This window comes from Mustela nivalis (assembly GCF_964662115.1).
Source record: "Mustela nivalis genome assembly, chromosome: 1".
NCBI lineage: Eukaryota > Metazoa > Chordata > Mammalia > Carnivora > Mustelidae > Mustela > Mustela nivalis.
In genome coordinates, this window is record NC_139020.1 from 100,396,653 (window position 1) to 100,423,470 (window position 26,818).

Genomic DNA, 26,818 nt, shown 5'->3' on the forward strand with positions numbered 1-26,818 from the left:
TATGTGAACTAACTTGAATTTAAGAAAATCTTGAAAAAAAGAAAAACAAGAAAAATAACATTATAATATTTTGTTGTGCCACAAGTTCTTAGCTCCTCTGTTTGGGAGATTTTTTCCTCTTATAAATAGTGCGTCTGTGAATATTTTCGTGCACATTATATTTTTTCCCTCTTTCTTCTGGGTTCCTACAGTCTTGTACTCAAAGGAGAACTACTGTGTTAAAGGGTCGTAGTTGTATTGATCTCTAGAAAGATGAAGCCAATTTATATTGTGAGAGTATATATACAGCTTTTCTCTGTGGCTTCAGGCCTTGTAATTTCAATACTTTTTGCTAGTTTAGTAATCTTATACTTGCCTTGAGATTGTTTTAATATGCTTATTACTTCAGGAGGTAGTGAGAATGTGATGATTTGATTGTAATATTTTCTCACAATTAAAACTAAACAAACTTAAAAACTTACCAAGTTGAATCTGAATGCTGACATCTTGTAATTTTATCAATTTTTACATAATTTGGATATGAACTTTTCTTCATTGTACTTTACATATTTCCTCATTGTGTTATGATTGGTTTTCTATTTGTTTCATTTTTTTTCCCCCTGTGGTGTAAAACTTGTTCATTAGTGTTTACATTTTTATACTCAACCATATCATCTCTGTATCCTATATTTTCTTGGCCAGAAATGATTTTCCCCTTCATAAGTGGGATAGATATGCCCTTCTCTTCTTTTTTAGTTTTTTAAATGCGTATCTCTTGGAGCTCTCTGGACTTTATTCCAGTGTTTGGCATAAGATGTGGATTGAGGTTAATTTTATTGTATACTGATGTCTAACTCCCCCATTAACTTTTATCAGTGATTTCCCCCCATTTTTCTGTTTCTTGTGGTTTGACATATATTAAGCAGTTAACGTAGAATGAATATATTTTTGGAATCTTTATGAATATGAAAAAAATCTATTTAAAAAAACTACTGCAATATATCTTGAATTTCATTTGTAACCTGTTTTAATTTAATAAAGTGCTCTACTATTATCACTGGAGAAAAGCATTATTTTGTATTTATACTCTTATTCTTTGAGTTGTGTTTCACTGTCAGTTGGTAATTTTCTAACCTGCATGATTTCTTTCTTTAAATTTCTTTATTTTTTTAGAGAGGAAGAGAGAAAGTGTGGTGAGGGTGGGGGAGGGGCAGAGAGAAAAGGAGAGAGAGAATCTCAAGCCAGACTCTGAACTGAACTCCCCGAGCTTGACATGGGGCTTGATTTCAGGACCCTGAGATCATGACCTGAGCTGTATCAAGAGTTGGATGCTCAAACTACTGAGCCACTCAGGCGCCCCCTAATTTTATTTTTTTCTAAAAATGTAGTGCATCCTACCTTAAGACAAAGACACTGGGCATTAAGAGAGAGGCTCACCCTAGTCTTTACACTCTAGTGCAGTTCCTGTTCTTCTTGTATGTACTTTGCTAGCATCATTACAAAACCCAAGATGTGATCTAGTTGCCGCAATTTTAGCACAGTACTTATACAAATAAAGTTCTGTCCGATTTCGTGGCTGCACTTTTGGACACGGAAAGGCAAGTGCTTTACGGTATTTCCCGGGACACTAATCTTAGTGGGGGTGTGGCTGGTTAAATAGAGCAGGAGATAGTGGGTTTGAAAACCAAAAGTTGGCTCAGCTCTGATCCAAGGCTAGCAACCAAAGGAATTGGGAGAGAGAGACTTGTCAGCATGGTCTTGTCATCATTTGTGGAAGAAGCTGTTCAAAGCACATGGCATGGAATACTGCCTTTGGACACGAAAGAGTCTTATAGGACCAATACGTAGACATTAAGATGGGAAGAGGGAAGAAAGCATGGATCATTAGACAGAAGCGTTTGTTCTTTATAGGGTAGCTTTCGAAGGGATCTGTGTTTCAGTGTGTCCTGAAGTTTTAGCACCGCTGACACATCCTATGGTAGCACCTCCATCTCAGAGTTGCTGGTGGACAATGGTGTGTGGGATGGAGGAGACCCCAGGATGTTTGTCATAGAATCCTTCCCTGTGTGGGGCTAACGCATTTTCCTCTCAGGTTATAGACGTTTTGACAATATCAGGTGACTCCAGAAATTGCGAATGAATGTTAGGGTTATATTAAATTTTTTATCAATTGCCCTAATAAGTCAAAAACTCTTGGCAATGAAATTAGCAAAGACTCTATGACTGTTTTAGAGATTACTTTATAAACTCTTGCATTTATAGCTATTCTGTATTTTTCTCCAGAAAAATGCTGTACTTGAACATTTTTCATCTTCCGCTGGCTAATTCCTTGGTTCACCTAGTAGTTGCTTAATATAAATTTTTTTCTGATAGATTAGTATTTTTTGCCTCCAGCCAGTGTGGCTGTCAGACTCACTGTTTTCTTCCTTCTGCTTATTTCCCCCAATTATACAATAATTGAGATAATAGGAGATACATGTGGCACACAAACTGTAGCTCATAATAAATAATTGCTCTTGTTTATGTAATGCTTTACAGCATGGAATGTATCTCACCCCCTTTGAACTTAATGAAACCTGTCAGATGGGAATTCTTGCTGCAGACATGCGTATGAAGGAAAATACTGAGGCTCAGAGACTGAATGACAACCTTTAGGTCACAGAGCTATTAGTGGCAGTTCAGGACCCTGGTTCCAAATCTCATATTTTCCCCAGTATATCTTTTGGTTTGAATTCTTTTTGACTAAATTACATTTTGACTGAATTACATTTTGTTGGAAGAGAATGGAAATGTTATTTTTCAAAATCACAATATGTGGTGCTCAATTTAGTGCGCTTAATGAATAACTGACCATTATAATGATGACAAGTTTTTTAAGGGTTATGACTATACAAAAAGCATGTTTGTTGAAAACTTCTGAAAGGATTTAATCTGTTGATCAAGTGAATATAATATGTTGCCTCTAGTTGAGAAACTTTCTAGTTTTATTCAAATGATCTCATTCAAAGAGAAAAAGTTATCCAGAAGCACAAGCTAAATAACTTTGTCTTTTCTGAATGCTATTTTATAGTCAAGTTTTAAAAATTTCATTTGCGAGATGTTTGTTGCCAGAGTATAAAATTGAAATTGATTTTTGCCTATAAACTTATATTCCAAGACCCTGGCTAAATTCATTGATTAGATTTACTAGTTAGTAGTTTGTAGATTTTTAAGGATTTTCTGTATAGACTATAAGGTTATCAACAAATTGAGACTATTTTACCTCTTTCTTTGTTATCTTTATACTTTTTTCATTTTCTTCCCTCATGCAATATATTTGTTCCAATAATAGGCACGTATCTGAACTAATGCTGCTATAATATCTTCATTGTGATAAAACTCATTTATATCTGGCTTATTAACCATAGATACAGTGTTGGAGAATTAAAAAAAGATGCAATCTTGAATTATTGGAACTTAAAAATTATTTTGCATATATTTGTAGGAACATCAGTGTCTGTTTTGATATTGAATTTGTGTTCTACTGAATGTAATGTAAGGAATTTTGATAGGTATTTGTTGGTAATTCTGATAGATTTTTAAAAAATTGTTTTAAAAAATTATTTGGTTAAGTGAGACTGACAAGTGCTTAATAAAAATCTACTTTCATCGAGGAAAGGATGGCTGATTTTATAGTATTTATTTATTTGTTTAAATGAAGGGGGGGAAAGGGAGGGGCAGAGGGGAGAACCTCATGTAGACTCTGCGCTGAGCCCAGAGTCCAATGTGGGGCTCTCTCTCACGACCCAGAGATTATGACCTGAGTTGAAACCAAGAGTCACATGCTCAACCAACTAAGCCAGCCAGGTGCCCCAAGGATGGTTAATTTTATAGGCAAAATTTACACAGAAGCATATTAAATGAAGTAAGAAAAAGAGGAGAGGTGAAATTGGGATAGAAACTCAAGCATCTAAAATGTGAACAATATGGGGCACCTGGGTGGCTCAGCGGGTTAAAGCCTCTGCCTTTGGCTCAGGTCATGATCCCAGAGTTCTGGGATCGAGCCCCACATCGGGCTCTCTGCTCAGCAGAGAGCCTGCTTCCTGCTCTCTCTCTCTGCCTCTCTGCCTGCTTGTGATTTCTGTCAAATAAATAAATAAATAAAATCTTAAAAAAAAAATGTGAACAATATCCTTGACTGTTCATTGTGCCAGGATGTCTGTAATTAAATAATATTTGAAATGTGGCCTAGAAGGATAAAAAGAGAAATGGCTTTAGTTTAACTGATACTTTCAAGCCTTGTGAACTTGGGCAAGTAACTTATTTACCCTTAGTTTTTTAAACTGTAAAATGGAAATGATAATATTGTCAGACTCTGAAATAATGTATGAGAAGTACCAGACACACAATAGCATGCAAAAATACGTAGCTAGGATTATGATAGGACTCCATCCTTTATAATTTACTCATTAAGTTATTATTGGCTTATTAAATCGTCCTAGTTTATGAATGGTACCATCAAATATCATGTGTCACCGAAGGAAGGGAAGAATATCTTTGAATCGAATTGTCCTGCTAAAAGAGTATAGAACTTTCTGTTCCTGGAGACTTGCCTTGATCAGTGAAGAAGAATCATGGCTCTGCTGGTAGTTGGATCAATTGCCAAGCTACTTCTTCCCTTATTGTCCTTTACACCAGTTTGGAGAGTCAGACAAGCATGTTTATTTCCCGGGGCCTCTGAGGCTCTCCTGAGGGGGAGACTGTGCGCAACTGTCCGGGAGCACCTGGAACTCAGGGTTGGGACAGGAACTCCTGCTGTGGGTGGAGGGTCATCGCAGAGGACTGCGACGGCCAGGTGGCCTTTTGCTGGGTCTTGTCTTCACCGTTCGCCCTTCTTCCCTTCACCTATCTCGTATCTAAACGACTTGACAAGGTATCTTTGGTTAATTTTGTCGCCTGTCTCTTTCTCCTAGAACTCTGAAGGTGGACTCTATGTATGCATGAATACATTTTTGGCCTTTGGAAGGGAACATGTTGAAAGACATTTTCGAAAAACTGGACAGAGTGTATACATGCACCTGAAAAGACACGTGCGAGAGGTGAGACACACGCTGGGAGAACTGGCCTTGGTATCTTTCCTGGAACGTCGTCGTGCGGTTCATTATCACCTGGAGGGGTTTCTCTGCCCACGTGATTTCTGATGCCCTTTGGTGATGGGAAACAGGAGCATGACCCTTGGCAGAAATTCATAGATTTTCCCCCAAACTCTACCTACCCAGTTTAATTTTCTCTTCCTCTGAATTTCTCATTAGTGTTAACCAGACATGAGTCAAGTGAAGGAAAAAAAAAAATTAAGTAAAAAATACAGACAAGTACACAAAATAATTTCAGAAATCTCCAAATCAGAAATAAAAAAAATTTTGCATATTTTGGCTTCAGACTTCTTATTTATTATATATTTCTTTTGAGCAAGAGAAAGTGCTTTCCTGAAAGCTCAAGTCCCTTTTGATTCCCTCCCGAGTAGTAACCATGGCTACAAATTTGTTCTCATTCCTATGTACATCGTTATATTTTATTTATGTACGGATAGTCATGAACAATATGTGGAAGGACTTTACATGTTTTTAGGGTGTAGATAAAGACTATCATGCTGTTGCATATAATTCTGTGTAGAGCGTTCCCTTTTCAGATTGTTCTTGAAAGCTGTTCATGTTCCAGTGCGTCAGAACATACTTAATTCATTTTATGGTTTGTTTGTTATTCCCTCTTATGAGTGCCTTGTCATTTATTATCCTGCTGTCCTACAGAAGAACATTTAGACTGTCCACCCCCCCCCCCTTTTATTTTTGCTTCTACAAATGATGCAACCATTAACTATTTGGAAGTGGTAATGCTGACGTGTGGGTGTGCTTATGTTCGTTTTGGCGAGGTACTGCCAAAAACCCCAGTGTGGTTACCCCAATTTATACTCCTATCTGCACTGATTACCAATTACTGTTTTCTCACATCATCACAAACACTTGGTCAGACAAATATCATTTGTCAATCTAATGGTGCAAAGTAGCATGTAAATAATTGGCATTTCCTTCCTCAAGGGTCAAACATCTTCATATATGTCTACTGGCCATCCTGGTTTTCTCTTCTCTGATATTTTTTCCTTATGGTCTGTAGCTTCACTTTTTGTTTCATTTATGAGTTATTGTTTATAGAAGTTTTGAATTTGATGTTAGATTTATTAAACGTTTCCCTTATGAATTGTGCCTTTTGTATCTTATCTATGAAGTTGTTTCTCAACTCAAGGTCATAATGATACTTCTTTTAATAGTTTTGTTTTTGAAGTGCACGTGTGTTTGCATGAGCATATGTGTGTTTTGACGTTTTTTGGACTTTAATCCACCTATAGTTTATTGTATTTGTATGAAGTATGGGAATCTGTTCTTTATTTTCCTTAGGGGTAACCAGTTGTCCTGCTCTTACTATAGTATTGCAGTCTTTCTCAATGATTTATAGCACCATCTTTTTTTTACATTTTAACTGGGCATTCATACTCGGGTCTGTTTTGGGGCTCTTGGTTCTTTTCTGTTGATCTTATTTTTCTGTCTCTGCACTGGTGCAGCAAGCCTGGGTATCTGGTAGAGCAAGCACTTTTACCAGAACTTTTCTGGGTTTAGACATTTGTTTTTCTATGTAGATTTTAGAATCAGTTCAACTAGTATAAAAATTCCTATTGAGATTTTGAGGATATCACAGTGAATTTGGAGATTACTCTATAATCCACAACAGCGGGTAAACTCCACGAGGGCAGGGATTTTTGTCTGTTTCGTTCAGTTCCATGTCTTCAGCCCTTAACAATCCCAGGACATAGTAGGTGTTTCAGAAATATTTATTGAATGTGAGTATTCAAAATGACATACCTCTCTGTTTATTCAGTTCTCTTTTGTCTCCTTCAATACTGTTTTGTGATTTTCAATAAAAGAGCTTGTATTTTGTGAGGTTTTTTTTTAGGTTATCTGTAATTTTTGTAACTATTGTTACTGCTAATTTTTACTTCTTCATGTATTTTAATTGGTTATTGATAATGTTTGGGGATGTTATTAAAATTCAGATATTGATTTTTATAGTTAGCAATACTCTTCAGCTTTCACTTCAGTCCTAATAGTCTGTAGACTGTGTTGGAACTTCTAAATAGTAAATGCTGATTTGAAGTTCATCTGATCATTCGCCTTAGCCCACCTAATATGTTCTCTGTTTAAGTTCCAGACAAAGGAGAGATCCCCAAATTGGACAGTGGGCAGAGTAGGAGGAAGAGGAGGAAGAAAGGCCAGGAGGTCAGATAAACCATCAACTCAATGATTGGCTTTAAAACAATCTAATGTTGGCCTGATAGTACATGATTTACATTCACTGCTCCTGTTATGTGGGACTTAGCAATTCTTATGAGGTACGCTTTGTCCCGGACATATATCTTAGTGTAAAATGATGAAGTTTTAGGAAACTGGGAGTTGGGGGGAAGGAAATGAAACCAAGGCCCAGAGGCTTGAGATAACTTGATCCCAAAGCTAGTGGTAGAATTGCAGAGTGCTGGTAATCTTGTGCAGTTAGTTGTGCCTCTGAAATTTTCAGTTAAATATTTCATTCTGTGACCACAATCCTCTCTCAGTTTAGCTCTCATTTATTCCGATTTCACTCTGTTGTTTTCCCTCCTTGCAGTCTGCTGGCCTGTGACTGGTCCAGGTGGCCACTTCCCCTGTTTGTTGGGACTGCTTCTCAGGGCTTAAAATGTACTGTTACCACTGGTGCCCTCAAGGGACCCTTATCCCCTTGTCTTGCCTCCTTAACTGTCCCGAGAGCTCTGGTTAGTCATGCTGTCAGTCTCATCCTGCCTTCTGGGAGCACATTATGAGCAATCCTGCACCACCATGGTCTGGGCCATGTCAGACTCCTGGCCTCCCCCTTCCGCTAGGCTGACTCACTGCCCAGCAAACCTGGCCTGTAGCTTCTTCCACTCCAGACTCCAGATGTCATCCTCAGTGTCCTACCAGGGCCTCCCCTCATCATCCTCAGAGAACGACTTGACTTGTATGTCCCTGAGAAAACAGGGACCTTGGACAGGAACTTCCTGAACATCTGTCTTGCCTCCTGGGAACTCCTTGCCTCTGGTTCCCATATCCCAGCAGAAAGCTATGTTCTCTCTGTCCTCACAGCTCTGTTTCCTCCCCAGAAACTTGCTTCTTCCTTAATTCCCTTTTCTTCAAATCTCCCTCTTCTGGCTTTTTCCTCCCACCTTAAATAAGAACATACCACAAAACTGTCCCTGTAATTTGTGTCCTCCTCTGGTCATCCTGTCCCTCAGATAAAGTGTCTTTAACAGCTTTCCTGTTCCATTGCTGGAGGGTCAGCATTGCCATTGGGTAAGTCTTCCGGCTAAACAGCTGGAACTATTGGGGCTGTAGTGACCGCGCATGGTCACACTTGGTGGATACGTTTCAAACCTGATTTTACTTGACTTTTTGAGTATTTGAACTTGTTCCCATCTTGGAATGGCTCTTCTGCTTTCTTTGGCACCATTCTTTCCTGGCTTCCTCCTGTTTTTCAGGCTGCCTTTTCTGACTTTGACTCACTAGCATCTCTTCATTCATTCACTCCTTAGCGCACTTCCCAAGGTGCCTTTTTTTTTTTTTTTAAAGGTTTTATTTATTTATTTATTTGACAGACAGAGATCACAAGTAGGCAGAGAGGCAGGCAGAGAGAGGAAAGGAAGCAGGCTCCCTGCTGAGCAGAGAACCCAATTTGGGGCTCGACCCCAGGACCCTGGGGTCATGACGTGAGCCAAAGGCAGAGGCTTTAACCCACTGAGTCATCCTCGTGACCCCCTAGGGTACCATCTTTCTCTGGAGCTGCTCTTCCTCATCAGTGTTGTCCATTGGCTTGTTTAATCACTCTCTCTGAACTGATGACTTCCTAATCAGTGTCTCTCCAAAGACCTGATCATCTGACTGATGGGGCTTCTCCTACTAACACCTCATAGGTACTTCAAGCCAGTGTGCTCACACTCAATGAATAATCCTCTTTCTCAGAGTTGTCCTTCATCTTGAATTCTAGAGACCTGGAAATCTTTTGGATTCTTCTTTCATTCCATGGCTGGTTGGTGACCCAAATCTAGTTATTTGGACCTCCCAAATGGCTCTGAAGTCCATCCGGTCCTCTCCATCCTGTTGTTTTTGCCTAAAAGCTCCTTATCCCTTAAAAGGACTAATGCTTTTGCTTCCTGACTTATCTTTCCTTCAAACTTGATGTCTTTCTTCCCACCTAATGTGCATGCTGCACTCCGAGTGATGTTTTCAAATGCACATGTCTGTGTATCTGTGGGACTCAGAATCTTAAATTTCTGGTATCTCCCTTTGTTGCAGGATAAAGACTTTTTAAAAATTTTTTAATTTTTTTTTTTTTTGCATGAGATTATAAGGCCTTCCATAATCTGGCTCCTTCTAGTCTTACTGACTCTACTTTTACTCCACCAGCTTTGTGCAGTAGGTATATCAAACCACCTCTTCCTGAAATATACTATGATTCATACCTTTGTACATGTTGTTTATTTTTTCCTCTCTGGGATGTCTGATTCCTCTCATACCTGTTGTATTCTCTGCGATCAGCATATCCATCTGTCTATCCATCATCTATCTATCCATCCGTCATCCATCCATCCATCCATCCATCCATCCATTTATCCTTCCATTTATCTGTCTATTCCTCCCTCTTGCCCTCCATCCCTTCTTTCCTTCCTTCCTTAACTTCCTTCCTCCATTAATCATCCATCCATCCATCCATCCATCATCCAGCCATCCATTGAACAAATATTTGCTAAGCAGCTGCTAAATGCCAAACATGCTGCCCTTCTTACCTGCCCACAATTTCCACCTCCAGAAATGTCATTTCCTCCTTATGATCCTGCTTTTTTCACATATCTCTTAATACTCACCAGAATCTGTTGTGCTATTTGTTTGCATAAATGTTCCCCTGCTTTGCTGGTGGAGTTCTCAAGGGATGGACCGTCTGTCTCTTCATTCACTTTGCAGTCTCAGGGGCCTCACAGAGCCTGACCCATGGGCCCAGTCATGTTTGATGACTGAGGAGTTCCTGTTTCTCAAACCCTGTTGATTTCTAGTGGAGACTGAGGCAGGCACAGAGGTGATGGTCTTTGGAAGGAAAACCTAGTGGATTTTTTTGGTTTTGTTTTTCCTGAAAGGAAGTAGATCTAATCCACATCTCAGGTGTGGACGGCAGAATCAGGGAGAGCCTTGTGTTCTAACAGGTGCTCGGGGGGCCCCTGTCCTCCTTTCTCCCTCCACCATCCTGCAGGAGTGGAGGAGACAGTGAGGTCGGGACAATTAAAAGCTGCCATATACGTTGGTAGAGAGATTCCAAGTGACCTCCAGGATTGGTTTATTTCATCCCTTTTTTGAGGCAGGCATGTGGTGGGGAGAGGAAGAGCATCTCGGAGACCTTGGAGGACAGGGATTCCAAGAGAGGGGACATGAAATTTGGCATGAGTATTTGGAGAGACGGGGTTTTGAGCTAAAGTGGTCAATCATTTTCACATGCCTAAGATGTGATCTATAAATGTAGAGTAGAATCTATAAAAACTTAATGTGAGAATCACAAAGATGAGTCAGCCTTCAATGCCAAGTAATAAAATGTGGCAAAGGAGACTTAAGACTGATAAGGGAACAGACTAAAGCAGTACTAAGGCCTTGATGTTGCCAAAACTCGTGGCTAACTGGAAAGATGCCGGCCTTTGACCCTCACACCATGGTATGCTGGAAATGTATTCTTTTCTAATAACAGAGGACAGAAAAGGTGGAAATAAGATTTTGGCCATTTGAAACAAAAAAGTAAAATTAGAAAAAATGTTTATTTATTTGAGAGAGAGAGAGTGCATGATCCGGGGGGAGGGGCAGAGAGAAAGGGAGAAGCAGACTTCGTCCGTGCAGGGAGCTCGACGCAGGGCTCGAACCTGGGACCCTGGGACCATGCCCGGAGCTGAAGGCAGACGCCTAACTGACTGAGGCACCCAAAACAAAAATTTTTATAATCCTATTTGAGGGTAAAATTTTGTGTGTGTCAGAAGGGTAATGAATGATTTCTTTAGCTTAACCACTTGGTGGGCATTTATTTCATTGCTGTCAGGGACTTCCACCAGAGGTAGAAAATACACGAAGCCTCGGATGGCAGTTAGCCATTAGCTGGTGCTCCAGAAATGTTCAAGGAGGTTAGACTGAGATTTAATATGACCAGACTATCAGTGACTGATTATCCGAATTTATTAGCTCTTTCAACAGTGATTGTTGTGCATGCTCAGGACGGAGCACAGGGACCTAATGGGTAGCAGGGGAATAAGAGAAGAGCCTTCCCTCCAGGAGCCAATATGATCTCTCTAGCATAATTCCAGCATTGGGCATGGACTTCAGTCTCTTGGAAGCATGTGCCAATTGGAAGTTGAAATGTCTAGTTCACCTTGATCCCTGGTTCCATTTCCTTTTCCAGAGGTGCTGTCTTGATAACTTGGTGAAAATAATCAGGTAGAACAATAGCATTGCCCTTCACCTGCCTCCAGTGACCTGGTCAAGTTCTGGTTTAGTCTGGAATCTAGTCCAGGTTGAGAATTTCCTCTTGGCCTTTTGTAAAATTCAAGAACCTGTGAGATGTACTCTCCCACCCCTTCCCCATTGTCTATTTTATAGGCTGCATTTTAACAATCTCTTGTTTTCTTTTCAGAAGGTAAGAGGGGCATCTGGTGGAGCGTTACCAAAAAGGAGGAATTCCAAGATTTTTTTAGGTAATGTAAATAGTTATCAATAGTGTGCCGAGATTTTGTGTGTGTGTGTGTGTGCGTGCGTGTGCGCGCGTGTGCACGTGCTTGTTTGATTTGGAATAATATTTATTGCTCTACAATTTAATGATAAGAGGAAACCATTTACCTTGTGATGACCTGCCTTTGTTTGGTGTTTACCTAGTGGCGAAGGATGCTTCTAGCACTCTAAGAGGTTGGGTTTAGTGTTCTAAAGCAATTATACTTACAGTGACTGGAGAGTAATTATGATTCTGCTTCTGCTCTCTTTTTTTACTGCCTTGAAAGTAGAGACTTTTTAAAAAAATATTAATTCAACTACAGACTTTATTCAGATTTCACCATTTTCCCCCCACTAATGTCCTTTTTTTAGGATCCCATGTTGTATTTAGTTGTCATTTTTAAAAATCATATCTAATCTTTGATAGTTCCTCAGTCTTTGTTTTTCTTTTTGTCTTTAATAATTGTGAACACTCTTCAAGACTACTGGCTAGTTATTCTGTAGAATGTTCCTCAATTTGGATTTGTCTGATGTGTCCTCCAAAGTCTGAGGTAATGCATTTTTGGTAGGAGCACCACAGAGGTGATGTGCCCTCCTCACTACATGATATTGGGGATCATGTAATGCTGAGATGTCTTCCCATTGGTGTGTAGCCTTGATCCCTTGTTGAGGTGATTTCAGCTGGGTTTCTCTACTGTGATGATACAGTGTAATTAATAAATACTTTGGGAGTAATACGTTGAGTCTATGCTAGTATCCGGTTTCTCCTCAAAGTTTTGCACATGACTTATATCATCCGTCCATGGATCTTGCCTGCAGCAATGATTACTGTGGTGTGTGCCTCACAGTGATTTTCTTCTCCCTCATTCAGAAAAGCCAGTTTTGTTCATGCAAATGAGTACCAGTTTCTGTACCATGTCATCATGCTCATTTTTCATATTAAACTTCTGACATGCTTTTGCCAGGAGAAAAAGGGACTTAATAATTTTTGACCAAGTAAGTTTATATTCCTAAATGCCTAGGATTATTGTTTGAAAGAAATTTCAAAATCATTTGCATGTTATGATTTCATTTTGGTAAAAAAAATTATACACACAATATACGTGTGTATGTGTATTTGTGTATGTATGTATGTGTTTATATGTACATGTGTGGGTATATACACACATGAATACATATATAACTGAGAGCCCAGAAGAGTCTGGCAAAATACATTGCAGATTGTTGATATGGTAACTCTTTCCTCGTGGCAAGATTGAGGTGATTTTTATTTTCTTCTTTTTGCTTATCTGATATTTTAAAAAATATATTTATTTATTTATTTTTAAAATATTTTATTTATTTATTTGACAGAGAGATCACAAGTAGGCAGAGAGGCAGGCAGAGAGAGGAGGGAGCAGGCTCCCCGCTGAGCAGAGAGCCCAATGTGGGGCTTGATCCCAGGACCCTGAGACCATGATCTCAGCTGAAGGCAGAGGCTTAACCCACAGAGTCACCCAGGCCCCCCCTGCTTATCTGGTGTTTAAATTTTTTTGTAGCAAACATGTGTTACTGTTATAATGAAAAGACACATTAATTATTTGAAAAGCAAAGCCATTGGAAACAGTCATGGAGCTGAGTGTCCTTCCTGCTCTGATCCTCCATTTTTCTACACCAGGCTCATGTTTGCGGTATTTTGTCCTGATTTTCAGTCATGGATTTCTTTAAGAGGCTTATTTGTAGCTGTTTTTTCTACCCTGGTCAATTTTCTCACCTCTCTGTGGTCTTTCAACCACAACCTAAATCAACCAACAAAACCCAAACCAGCTCAGAATGGACCTCAAAGCTGAAATGATTGGGTGCATTCTGATGCTTTAGTTATTAGTCTTGGGCTCCCGACCACTGATAAAGATGCTGCAACTTCTGAATTTGGTGGCATTTTTGAAGGTGGAAATAATTAAACATTTTGAATTACTGTTGCTATTTTCCATTATTTTCTTTGGCTGATTGGAGAAGTCAGCTGCCCCCCTGCCCTTTAACCTTTGTGTCTTTTGCTTGAAAGACCTTGCGGTTTGATTTCTCTACTGATCATTTTGGTGGCACAGGATGTGGTAAAATAACTATTTTAAGAATTAATCCAAAAGTGAACACTAAGATTTTGTGCCTTGTACTGTGTGGACCTCTTCCACTGCTTCTTGGGAATACTAACCTACCATTCCATTTCAGCGGGTCTGTTTCTGCAGGCTGCTGTCTGTATTCACTCAGCATTCCATATCTTAGAAAACCACAGAATATACTGAAAAGTCACAGTCCAGCAAATAGATTCTAATTGGATTTCACCGGTTTTTTAAAAACTTTAAATGTAAACGTCATTGACACTTCGGGGCTTGCCTCAGGCCCTGTTTCTCTCTAATGTTTGTTTACCCAGAATCGTCACAAATTGATGTTGGCTGCCTCATCCCACTAAGAATTTGGTTTTGCAAGCCCAGATTTACAGTTGCCTTGAGAAGATGCTTCATGGCCTTTGGAGCAGTCGCTTTTCTCTTGTTACACTGATCACAGCTGTTTTCAAGCTGATGAGGCTGGTGCATACAAGTGAAGGACCATATTAGGGTTAGACCTGGCTTATGTAACAGAAAACTTAAAATATTGGTGATTTTAAATAAAGGAGTTGTTTATTTCTCTCCCGTGTAGAGGATATTGGGAAGCAGCAAGTCTGGGCTGATGTGATTGGCCTCATGTTCATCAGGATCTAGACTCTTCCCCTATCTCTGCTTCACTCTCCATCCTGCTCTGTGATTCCAACCTCATGGTCACTACAAGGTCCAAAATGCCTTCTGGAACTCCTGCCATTACATCCCCATCCCAGAAAGAGCAAAGAGGAAGGGGGGAAGGACAAAAAAAAAAAAAAAAAAAAAAAAATCTCTTCTCCCGGTGGAGTCATCAGCTTCCTTTCGTCAGTCTTCTCTCAGATCCCTAAGCAACACCTCAGTTTACACCTCTCTGGTCAGGAGTTGGTCATGTGACCATACCACGTGCTGTGCAGGGAACTGGAAGGTACATTCAGTTTACTAACTGGCTTCATGGAGTAAAGCCTGTTTGAAGAAGAAGGGGAGAGTGGCTACTGGGAGGCAGCTAGTAGTCTCTGCCACATATTTTTTACTAGAAGGGACTTTAGGGTTGTCTCTTCTTGGAGAGGAAGAGAACTCAGAACTCCCTTGCAGTCTCTTTGTTTCTCTGACTAGGAAGATGTTTCTTTTTTTTATTGCTCTTGAAAGGTCATCATGATGCCTGTCTTCCTCTCACAAAATAGATGTATTTGATTAATGCTTTCTCTTGGATAGAAGCTTCTTTTTCTCCAGCCACTTCATGATTTCATGACCAATATGTTTTTCACGGGCTCAACCGTGACATTGAGCCCATTGAATCATTCAATTATGACCTTCAATATTGATTATATTAGGGAAGCTGAGACCATTAGATGGTGCTGAATGGCTTACTCAAGTCTCTGGATCACCATTTTGCCCCTCAGCATTTAAGTCACTCTTCCCGACTACCTTGATGTGCATTCAGGTAAAGTCACAGTTAAGGATCTTTCCCTCAGCTCTAGCTCTTGCTGGTGTGTGTGTGTGTGTGTGTGTGTGTGTGTGTGTGTGTATGTGTGTGTGTGTTTAAATCAACAATGACCATTACTAATTTTTGAATCACTTAAATTTTATACTTTTTATACTTAGGATATAAAAAACATTTTTAGAACAATGTTTTTTGGACAAAGCTTAAAATTGAAAAGTTATAAGGGGCTCTATAATGAAAAGAAAGCCTTTGCCACTTCTCTGTCTCTTAGCTTACTTGGTTACTCTCCCCAGAGACAAATATTATTTTCTATTTGCACATTCTTATGTATCTTGTATATTCTTCCAGCAATAGTATAGATATATATCATGCTTTTAGACTTTTTTCCTGGAGGCAGTTGGGAACCATTAACACTTAGTTTCCAAACTGTGCCCTGAGGCACCTGAGGGTGCTACAGTGAACTCACAGGTGCAACATGGATATTTTAACACTTCAAGGGAAGACCAGTGATGCTGGAACATTGCATGAACTATTAGCATGGTGTAGTTTTACTATTGGAGTACCTTAAATTCCTTTCAGTGACTTCACCTCTGTGGAGCTGGTTTTTTGGTGGTTTCTATGGTAAAAGGCAAGGACCATGTGAAAAATAAATGTGGAACAGGAAATGAGGGAAGCTGTGTTCCATTTGATTCAGAAAGAAGCTGTGCAGAGCCCAATAGGGGCACACATCCTGTTAGCAAGGGATTATGGTGAATTATGAGTGAAGTAAGACATTTCTGCCTTTCCATTTATGTATATTATTTTTTCAATTGGTTACTAAGTCATCAGAACGTTAATACTTACTAAGTTGTTTGGTCCCAACTACTAAATAAACAGAACTATTTGGCAGTTCTTTTGGCTTAGGGCTGCTATGCACCTAGAAAGTGGGTAGCTCTGTGTCAATGTTTTTAAGCTAGAGAGGGACACTGTTAGCTTGTCTTTTAAATGATAACTTACAACAGTAGGGGAGATTGGAATTTGTGGACTCAACTACTATAAAACTTAACTGTTTTATGAAATGGAAGGAGAGTAGGAGGAATATAAGGGAGTCCAGGATCTTCCAAGAAATATCCCAGGACTTATGAGGTGGTTCTGGCCTAATCTTACATATGTTTTATAGTCAAGCTACAAATGTATATAGATGTGTAAATACCTTCTAAGGCATTCAGTGCAGATCTTCAGTATGTCATTAAAACAGTGTTAAATATTCACATTTTTATTGACTTCCCCACCTTCCTACCAACTTTCAGAAATAGGAGTAAAGGAGTCAAGTTCTTTTTTGTCTGAAGTCTGAGGCATTGAAGAACTACTTCTAAATCTCAGGGAGCTTAAATTTCCACTTTTTTGTTTTTAGCCCAAGCATTCATACTTGATGAGAAAGAGCTTAAAAAGAGAGCATTTGTGGAAGGTTCTTGGAATGGGCCCGTTCAGAAAACTCAACTGTATCTATAATGGTCAGAAGGTTCTAGTAAACTCCATTTTGCCTCTTGCTTCTGAAGTAGGTCCCAGAACAAGGTCTGTGTTCAAGGAGGTTCCCCCTGTACTTTCTTGTGAGGGTGAATGGTTGGTCAGAATTCACAGCACTAGATCAGCGAGACTTCTCACCTCGAGCACACACATTCGTCAGTCTGGTCAGGTAGGGAGGACTCTGAGCTGGGTGTTGGAGTCTTGGTTTGATTTAAGGATCTTTTCTTCTGTGGTGCTGCTTCACAGCTTAGGCAAGTCACTTCTTGGAAATGGCTGGAGTCCCAGCCACTTCTCCCAAGGATAGGAGAAGATCATTGAAGTGGAATTGGGAAGAGATATTAAAAACATTTTTTTTTTTTTAAATTTAGAAAAAGAGTCCATTCATGTATTGCCAGTTAATAGCCATAGTGGAAGGTAGTTGCTGGGAGAAGTCAGGGGTCCTAGTCCTACTGGTCCATAGGGTATAATTTCTCTGCAGGTTCCTCAACTAGATACTGTTGGGGTAGTAAGACTCTAATTAGGGAACTTTGGAACTTAGGATTAAAAATCTTAGATTTGTCCCTTAAAACCAGAGTGTAGGTTACTTCTGCTGACTTTTCCTTAATTTGGATAAAGATGTTTGGGAAAGGTCATGGTCCCCTTCTATCCCACAGAATTAAAAATAAAAATAAAAGCAACTACAGACAAAACGTTTGTGCAAAAATTTATTTTTTAAATTTAAAAATTAAATTAAAAATTAATTATTGTGCAAAAAGTTTTGCACTATAGCAGTTGTGCTTAGTTTTAAGCACAGACCTGTTACCAACTAAAAAACCCCCAAACCCACAACTACCCTTCTGAGGCTCTTGCTTTGCTGTTGTCCTTAACATATTGGGGTATTTAAACTTCTTGGAGTCTCCTTTCATAGACATTTAGTGCATGTGTGGTGTGGGCAGGGTACTGTGCAGGGGCTGGGCATATAGGCAAGGTGAATAAGATGCATTTCGTGCTCTGACAGCTCACAGTCTCGAAGCTGTTGAAGCTCACATGTTCTCCATACTGAGATCACAGAGGAGGAGCCCCACATGGTACACGCTCTTCCTGAGACAAGCCAAAGGGAGGGGAAGGCACTTTTGATTATGTTGGTTGTCAGGAGCCTAGAGAAGGTGGTAATAGTGACGCTGGTGGGTGCTCTCTGTGGAGCCCCTAATACATGCCAGATCCTATACTAGATGCCTTAAAACCTTAACTTGTTTGGGGTGCCTGGGTGGTTCAGTGGGTTAAGCCTCTGCCTTCAGCTCAGGTCATGGTCCCAGGGTCCTGGGATTGAGCCCTGCATCGGGCTCTCTGCTCAGCGGGGAGCCTGCTTCCCCTCCCCCTCTACCTGCCTTTCTGCAAAAAACAACCAAAAAACCTTAACTTGTTTAATGCTCTCAGCAATCTTTTTTTTTTTTTTTTAAAGATTTTATTTATTTATTTTATAGACAGAGATCACAAATAGGCAGAGAGGCAGACAGAGAGAGAGAGGAAGGGAAGCAGGCTCCCTGCTGAGCAGAGAGCCGGATGCAGGGCTTGATCCCAGGACCCTGGGATCATGACCTGAGCTGAAGGCAGATGCTTTAACCCACTGAGCCATCCCTGCTCTCAGCAATCTTGTGGGGACAGACAACATTATTCATAGCTTACTCCTTTGGAAAATAACTTGTCCCAGGGTTACATAGCAAATGACAGAGCAGGATTTTTTAGACTTAGTATATCATTGTGTTTGTCCAGGTAAGATCTGACTTAGTATTAAGTGAGTGTGTCTTCTGTGGACAAGAGACACTTAGATAATATGTAATATGAGCTGAATCTGTACACAGAAACAAAAGAGTTGTAATTCCATCCCTTAAAATTGTTATAAAAGATAAAATAAAGATTTAAGAATAGAAAAATGCTCACCCACTCACTGTTTTCATTTGTTTGGATTTCCTTCTGTTTCTCATCTATGAGCATAAATTTTACAAAGTTGTGTTTTTTTAAAAATAGATTTTATTTATTAATTTGACAGAGAGAGACAGTGAGAGAGGGAACACAAGCCGGAGGAGTGGAAGAGGGAGAAGCAGGCTTCCTGCTGAGCAGAGAACCTGATGCGGGGCTAGATTCCAGGACTCTGGGATCATGACCTGAGCCAAAGGCAGACGCTTAACTGACTGAGCCACCCAGGCAACCTACAAAGTTGTCTTTACAGTGAAGATGAATTTTGAATTTTTAACATTGACATAGCATAAATATTTCCATATTTCTACATAGTCTAAATAAATATCATTTAAATAATATTCTACTGGGTTGAACACCATTCTCACTGAACATTTAGATTCTAATTTTGAAAATTATAGATATTGAGCCATTTAAATTTTTATAACCTATAGAATGCCCGTCTTTGTTTGAATGATTTCCTTTAAGTAAATACCTTTTGTAAACTTTTTTTTTTTAATTGAAGCTCTAATTGCTTTTGTTACGAGATTCATGAATTGAGCAGCATCCCATCTAGCAAATCATAATGACTTCTTAAACTATTTTTTTTTTAAGATTTTATTCATCCATTTGATAAAGAGAGATCACAAGTAGGCAGAGAGGCAGGCAGAGAGAGAGGGAAGCAGGCTCCCTGCTGAGCAGAGAGCCCGATGCGGGACTCGATCCCAGGACCCTGAGATCATGACCTGAGCCGAAGGGGCTTAACCCACTGAGCCACCCAGGCGCCCCTGACTTCTTAAACTCTTAGAATCATCTTTAACATTGCATTTTGTCAAACTTAGCTTTTATGGCTATCTGATAATGTTGGCTATTTATTTATTTTGTCATTTTTGATTCATATTATTTGGAATATTTTATTAAACTGGTGAGACCATGTTTTCACTATATCTTATTTTCCACTTAAAACTGCTTCCTTTTGAGAATTTGGAAACAGAGCTGTCCCAAAACCATACTATGTTTTTGATTGGAGGCAAACAACAAGGTAATAACAGAACCCAGATCTTTTAGTTCTCAGGTTGTTGCTTTGTCTAGGAAAATAAGTTTTTTCTGTCTACAGACCTGTGTTTGTGCACCTGCTTAATGTGTGATGTGAGTGGAATAAGGTTCAGTAGCTCCCTGTCACCATAGTTCCAAACATCTAAATATACAAACCTGATCTGGGATGCTGGCATCCATGTGAATGTAAGGATGAAATGTCCATGTAAATATTGTGACAAGACATTTCCTTGAGCCTTCACTTAACCTTCACCAGAGATTAGCCAAGCAAGCAGGTGATGACTTGATAACATAGCAGGCTAGAGGAGCTCAGTTCTGTTACTGAAAATTCTGTACAGCCTGAGGACAACAGGACTACTATATTAGGGGGTTCTTCCATCCCCTACAATATCTTAATAACTCCTGGAGGGGGATGGGGAGGGAGAGACAGAGACACAGAGAGGGAAATAGAGATTTCACTTTTAAATAATAGCTGTCACTTATTGACTAGTTATTATGTGCCAGGTCCCTTGTCTACAATTTCTTATTTATCCCTCATATAAACTTTGTGAGATAGGAGCTATTATCTTCATTCTACAAATAAGAAAACTAAGGATTAGAGACTTTGTGGCTTGCTCAAAGTTATGTTAACTTTTGGAGCTGGAATTGAATTGGTTTGTACTATCTTCCAGATTACAGTGTTGTGAAAAACATCCCAATCCATTCTTACGCAATCAGGAGCCAGGTACCCAACAGATCATAATGAACAATTCATACCTTTAAAAGTCTTTACAAATTGAATATCTAGCACACGTGTCTATTTTATTGCAAAGCTGTATGGTAGGTCTCAGTCTTTATACATCTGTCACTTATTAATAGGTATTTCTAACTTAGGAAAGATGGTCGGCCTTTTACTCCTGGTTTGGGTCGTCAGAGGAGGTCATCATAAATGTCCTGCTCTTGTTTGTTATTTCTGGCTTTCCCAGTGAGTGCTGCCTTGGTGTAGAATGTTCTCTCTTCACTTCTTGTTCTTTGTTTTTGTTTTTTCCTCAGATCTAGATACTGATGACGATTTAAATAGCGACGATTATGAATATGAAGACGAAGCCAAACTTGTTATATTCCCAGACCACTATGAAATAGCACTACCAAATATTGAGGAGTTACCAGCCCTGGTCAGTGAGTGTGCACGGCTGCTAGCTAGATGCGCGTGACTCTCTGTGTCAGGTGTGTGTGCGTGTGTAGTGTGTGTGCACGCGGCGGGGGGGCGGGGGAGACAGGTTGAATGAGCAAAGAGGAGAAGAATGAGCACAAACATGTTCGTGTAGCTTCTTCTCTGTGAAAGGGTCTTGCAGGGTGAGGTTTTAGTAGCGTTTGGCCAGATACCCTCTGCTGCAAGGTATTTCCATTGCTCTGTGGGCCTCTAAGTGTATAAACATTGGGCTGGTCTCTCCCCTGTGACCTGGCCTCCCCCCTCTCCCCACGGCAGGCTGCCCCTCCCCCCATCCTTGGTGATCTGGTTTCTTGCCACCGTAATTCACAGTCTGTTGTGTAGATTTTCACACTGTGCCCCTGAGATGTACAGGGCTCGTTGGAGAGGGGTGTTTTCTGATCAGAGGAATGGCTATATTTTTATCTCTTCTGCGTGTTAGCCTTCCACGTGAGATTTTGTTTGGGAAAAATAAGGATTTCTCTGCTGAAGCAACAGCAACACGACTATAAAAATAACCAAACGCTTACAAATCACAGGTCTGCGGGAGCGTAATGTGAGACTCCTTGAAAGTTTTGTTCCTCATGAAGGCTAAGGCTACTTTCTAGGTTTTGGCGTTTAGATTTCGTGGTGAATTTTTTCCCTTTCTCTTCCCTGCCCTTGTTTTTTGTGGTGCAACATTCACCTTCCTGAACAGCACGAAGCTGGGGGCCGCAGGGGTGGTGTGAGGAAGCCACGTTGTGTTTGTTGTACTTGGAGCCCATAAGGAGGCATGGAGCTCCTGCAAGGACGCCAAGCGTTTTTCCTGTTCTTTCCTCCTTTCCTATGTTATCTCTACCACCCCATCTTCTCTCCTTTGTTCTCTTCCCTTTCTTTCCTTCCTTCCCTCTCTGCAAACACCTGGGGAGCAGGGAGGTCAGGGTCCATGGAGTTTACACATGCTAGCTCACTTCTTCTCTCCTGGCACTCCCCCAGAACAAAAGCCAGGTGTTTAGGTCTGGGAATCTTCAGGACATTGTGTGACTTTGTATTTACGGCCACCTGCTCACTTGCCTCTGCCAGTACGGGGAGGGAGGGGGTGTTTGTGCTTGGGGTTCCCATGTCATTAGAGACCAGGTTTCTACCATTCCACCTCTTCTGCCCCTGACCTACTTTCTACCTAAATAGAAGACCATAGAAATGAAAATGTTGTTGATTTAGCTACTGTACCTCTTTCCTCTAATTACTAGATGTGACATACCCTTTTTAGTGCTAAGTGCACAGTGTTCAGCAGTGCATAGAGAATTAAATTACCTTTCCTTTCTCCAGTTCCCTGTGTTGACTCATGTGGCTGTTACCAAGGATAAAATATATGAGTGGGTCAAATGGTCTTACCTCGTCCCATTACCTGAAATTATATTCTAAACCTTGTATCTGCACGATACTGAGAGTTCTTACTATCTGCCCTCATTTCATGTAACTCTTACGTCTGCCGTCAGAAAAGAGATCAAGAAGCACACAATGAATAAAGATCATGAGAAATGATTTTTCTCTCACTCACTTATGAAGGAAAAGTCTTTATGTGAAAAATTTAGTGAAGGAGCCTTTAAGTGTTTTTTCATTAATCCTATATTCAGAATATAATTCGAAGTGTGAATACTTTTATTTAAGTAAAGGTGAAGGGTCATAGAAATCTGAATCCCAAGAATATATGTTATAATTTTTAATATAGTGTCTTCTAGAATCAAGAAATAACGTAAACATTTTCTAAAAAGGAGAGGGAGCATTATTTGAAAGCTAGGGTGGGAGCGATTGAAAGAAAAGTCTGGGTTTATCTGACAGTAGCTGATGGGATTTATTTATGTAACAGGTGCTAGTTCCTATCTTTTTGTGCTTCTGCTACATTTTTTGGTGTTTGATATTCTCGTTTGAAGCTTTGAAAGATTTTATTTATTTATTTATTTGAGAGAGAGAGAGAGAGAGCAAGTGTGTATGTATGTGTGAGAGAGAGAGAGAGTGAGAGAGAGAGAGCGCACCAGAGTGAGCTAGAGACTAGCAGGGGGAGTGGGAAAAGACTCCCGACTGAGCAAGGAGCTCCAACTGGGGCTTGATCCCAGGACCCTGGGATCATGACCTGAGCCAAAGGCAAACTTTTTTTTTTTTTTTAATATTTTATTTATTTATTTGACAGAGAGAGAGATCACAAGTAGGCAGAGAGGTAGGCAGAGAGAGAAAGAGAGAGAGAGGGAAGCAGGCTCCCCGCCGAGCAGAGAGCCCTGAGCCGAAGGCGGAGGCTTAACCCACTGAGCCACCCAGGTGTCCCGCAAATTTTTTTTTTTAAGCTCTTGAATAACAAAAATTATTGAGCTGAAAATCACCCAACCAGATGACTCTTCCTTCATCTTTTGAGTGTCTCAGCTCAGAAAAAATTCTGTTTCAGATAGGAACATTGTGGAGTCTACCAGAAGGTTAAACCACCTCTCAGTGATGTGAAGTTCGCAGAGACAGCATTTGGAGCTCAGTAGGGATCTTGTCGCCTGAAATCCAGTGCCTCATTTTAGACTTCAGAAACTGCTTGTAAATATTTAGCATCTAGCTCCCTGGGGGGAAAGGCTCGCTTTGTAACGTTTGATGATTTCCATGGTGTAAATATTCCCACCATGGCTGATTTCAGGCTAACAGGAGGTCTCCGGAAACAGGGTTGAAAAGAGAGTGTGTAGCAGCACCCCATTGTATGAAATTCCCACCGGTCACATAATGTACATGTAAATAACCTCAAGAACACACCGAAAATCGTAAGATACAGTAGAACAGGAAGAGAAGAGTTTTGAATGTCTGTTACTTTAAAAAAAAATAAGTATTTTACCTGATTGTGTTTTTATAATTTGATTTTCAACAATGTCTGTGTTTCACAACCATCTTGCAGAATTTTAAAAAATTTAACCATCAGTTCTGTGAGCCAGTTTGAGTCCATTCCAGAACACTACTGAATTTGAGGACTGTGAGGCCTGGGATGGAGCCAGGACTAGTACCAAGTTTTTTTTCTCTTCGCTCAAGACAACCAATCCAGGGAAAGATAATTCATGGCCTAATTATAGGATAACAGATCCTGATCTTCAGCTGTGATCCATACGAAGGGCTGCTAAGCAGTTTCAGCTGAAAACACTAGATCAGTGTTTGGTCGTGGCCTGGAAGTTTGAGGAAATTTTGTTGAGTGTCACCAACATGTTCTTCAAAGAAAAGAGAGAATATTGTATTTAAATCTTTTTTTTTTTTAAGATTTTATTTATTTATTTGACAGACAGAGATCACAAGTAGGCAGAGAGGCAGGCAGAGAGAGAGGGGGAAGCAGCTCCCTGCTGAGCAGAGAGCCCAATGTGGGGCTCGATCCTAGGACCCTGGGATCTTGACCTGAGCTGAAGGCAGAGGCTTTAACCCACTGAGCCACCCAGGCGCCCCTGTTGTATTCATATCTTGATCAACGTTTTTGTGCATCGTGGAGAAGATTCAGAGGAGGACAGGGAAGGGATTGAGACAGTCGTTGTAGCAACCAAGAGATTGTAATAACAGACCAGACTGAAAAGCTTAGGATGTGCAGCCCAAGTGCTAAGGCAGCACGGAATGGTTCAGGTAGCCCAAACCTGGAGCATCAGGAAGGATTTGAGGTGACCTGAACCCTGTTTTCCAGCGGCATTCCTGGAAGGAAGTGGGAGATGAATTTTGATAATTGAAAAGAAAGGCTAATTGTATAAAAGTGGTTTTGGTGAGAGGTGAGTGGGACTCTCTTTTTAAAAAGGTTAGATATATTTATGGATATTTGGCGTGTCATGGAGTATAACGTTTTTTGAGGGTGGAGCCCTCTTCCTTACTCCTGATGGTGCCTTGCTCCGTGTCATCCATCGGTAGTAGCATGGAGAATTTTAAGCAGGAGCAGGAGAGGATCTGATATTCCCAGCAGACCAGTCTGGCTGCCGTGTAGTGGAGAGGGCGGGTGTGGGGGAAAGGAACCGTGGGAGGCTGCTCTGTGGCTGTCTGAGTGAGCTGTGTTAGCGGCAGGGGCCAAACGAGTGTGACGGAAGTTGAGAAGAGAAAGGTTCCGAATAGCTTCTTGATGTAGCAGTGAGAGGAGTTGCTCAGGGGTTGGGTGGGCAGGGAAGGAAACTGAGGGAGCAGCCCTCACTGTCTCTTAAAGAGTTCTAGGGCTACCCAGGGGGAAATCACTCTGCATGAAATTCAGCTAATTGTGTGGGGGGTTAGTGAGGTAGAATACAAACCTTGGTTTAAAAACCTTTTTAAACCATCCAGTGGCTTTTCTTGTGTTTGGAGTTGGACATCCATGGCCATTATCTCCTGTGGAATACTCTCATCACCCCTCCAGCTGTCATCCCTCCCAGCCTCTGGCCATCACTAATCTACTTTCTGTCTCGTTGGATTTGCCTGTTCCAGACATTGCATATAAATGGAATCATACAACATATGTACATCTTGGTGGTTGGCCTTTTTTACTTTTTTTTACTTAGCATGTATTTTCTTTTTTTTGGAATGAAGTATTTTCCATCCCAGTGGATTCTTTTTTTTTTTTTTTAAGATTTTATTTATTTATTTGACAGATAGAGATCACAAGTAGGCAGAGAGAGAGAGAGAGAGAGAGAGAGGAGGAAGCGGGCTCCCTGCTGAGCAGAAAGCCCAAATGCAGGGCTCCATCCCAGGATCCTGAGATCATGACTCGAGATGAAGGTAGAGGCTTAAGCCACTGAGCCACCCAGGCGCCCCTAGCATGTATTTTCAAGATTCATTCATGTTGTAGCATGGATCAGGCCTTCATTCCTTCTTATTGCTGAATAACATTTCATTGTGTGGACATACGACATTTTATTTATCCATTTGTCGTTAGTGGGCATCAGGGTAGTTTCTTCTTTCTGGGTATTTTAAATAATGCTTCTATGAAGATTTGTGTAAGTTTGGCATGGACACATGTTTTCATTTTTCTTGAATATATACCTAGGAGTTGAATTGCTCAGTTTAACTATTTGTGGAACTGCCAAACTGTTTGCCAAAGTCACTGCCCCATTTTACATTCCCACCAGAATATGATTTTAAAGACAGTTAGGAATAGTTGTTACAGCATTAGGCAAATAGCAAATGTAGCGATAGGCATAAGTGCTGGATTAATTGGGTTTAGGAGAAAGCAGAGAATTTGCACCCCCTTCCCCTGTGTTCAGTTGGTGCCAAGCTGGACATCACAGATTTGCTCATGATGTTGACTGATCTGGCCAGAGACACCTAGGCATGTCTCTGTCCAAGGTCACATTTGCACCAGATTAAGAAATGGAGCCATGCTGCTTGCATTCCACTCAAATGCCCTTGACCACATGCTGTTGTGTGATGAGTTGAGGATATTGGATATCTGGGTGTATATTTGTTAGAGGAAAACACTCACTTGGGTAAATCCTAGGCATTTCTGTAGCTAATTTCAGTCTTGTAAATCCTTCACCGAATACTTTTCACTGTGCTTGCTAAGAAGTAGTTAAATCTGACTCCTGTGCTTGGCTTTACAAACTGGATTAGGTTCCTTGCTATCTTCGATCCTTGTCAATACTACACAGTCCAGGTTAGGGACAAAATTGAGCTGGATTTATGGAGAAAGTCCTGGAATCTGCTAACTGGGATCTTGCTCTTATGGTCACTGCTGTCTGAATTTTTTTGAATCAGGCTGTATTTATTAATAATAATAATAAACTTTTAAACTTGCTTTCTAGAAGTTGCTTTTCTCTCAAGCTGTTTTTACACATCA

General features: G+C 40.4%; 1 protein-coding gene across 1 annotated transcript in view; it reads left to right on the forward strand.

Moving 5' to 3' along the window:
- The window catches only part of USP13 (ubiquitin specific peptidase 13), a 112,076-nt gene that overhangs the window by 19,499 nt on the left and 65,759 nt on the right, over positions 1–26,818 (forward strand). The window contains exons 2-4 of the mRNA XM_082744387.1: positions 4,932–5,057; positions 11,734–11,794; positions 20,889–21,010. Coding sequence (XP_082600513.1) covers positions 4,932–5,057; positions 11,734–11,794; positions 20,889–21,010 — 309 coding nt within the window. The remainder of the gene's footprint in view (positions 1–4,931; positions 5,058–11,733; positions 11,795–20,888; positions 21,011–26,818) is intronic.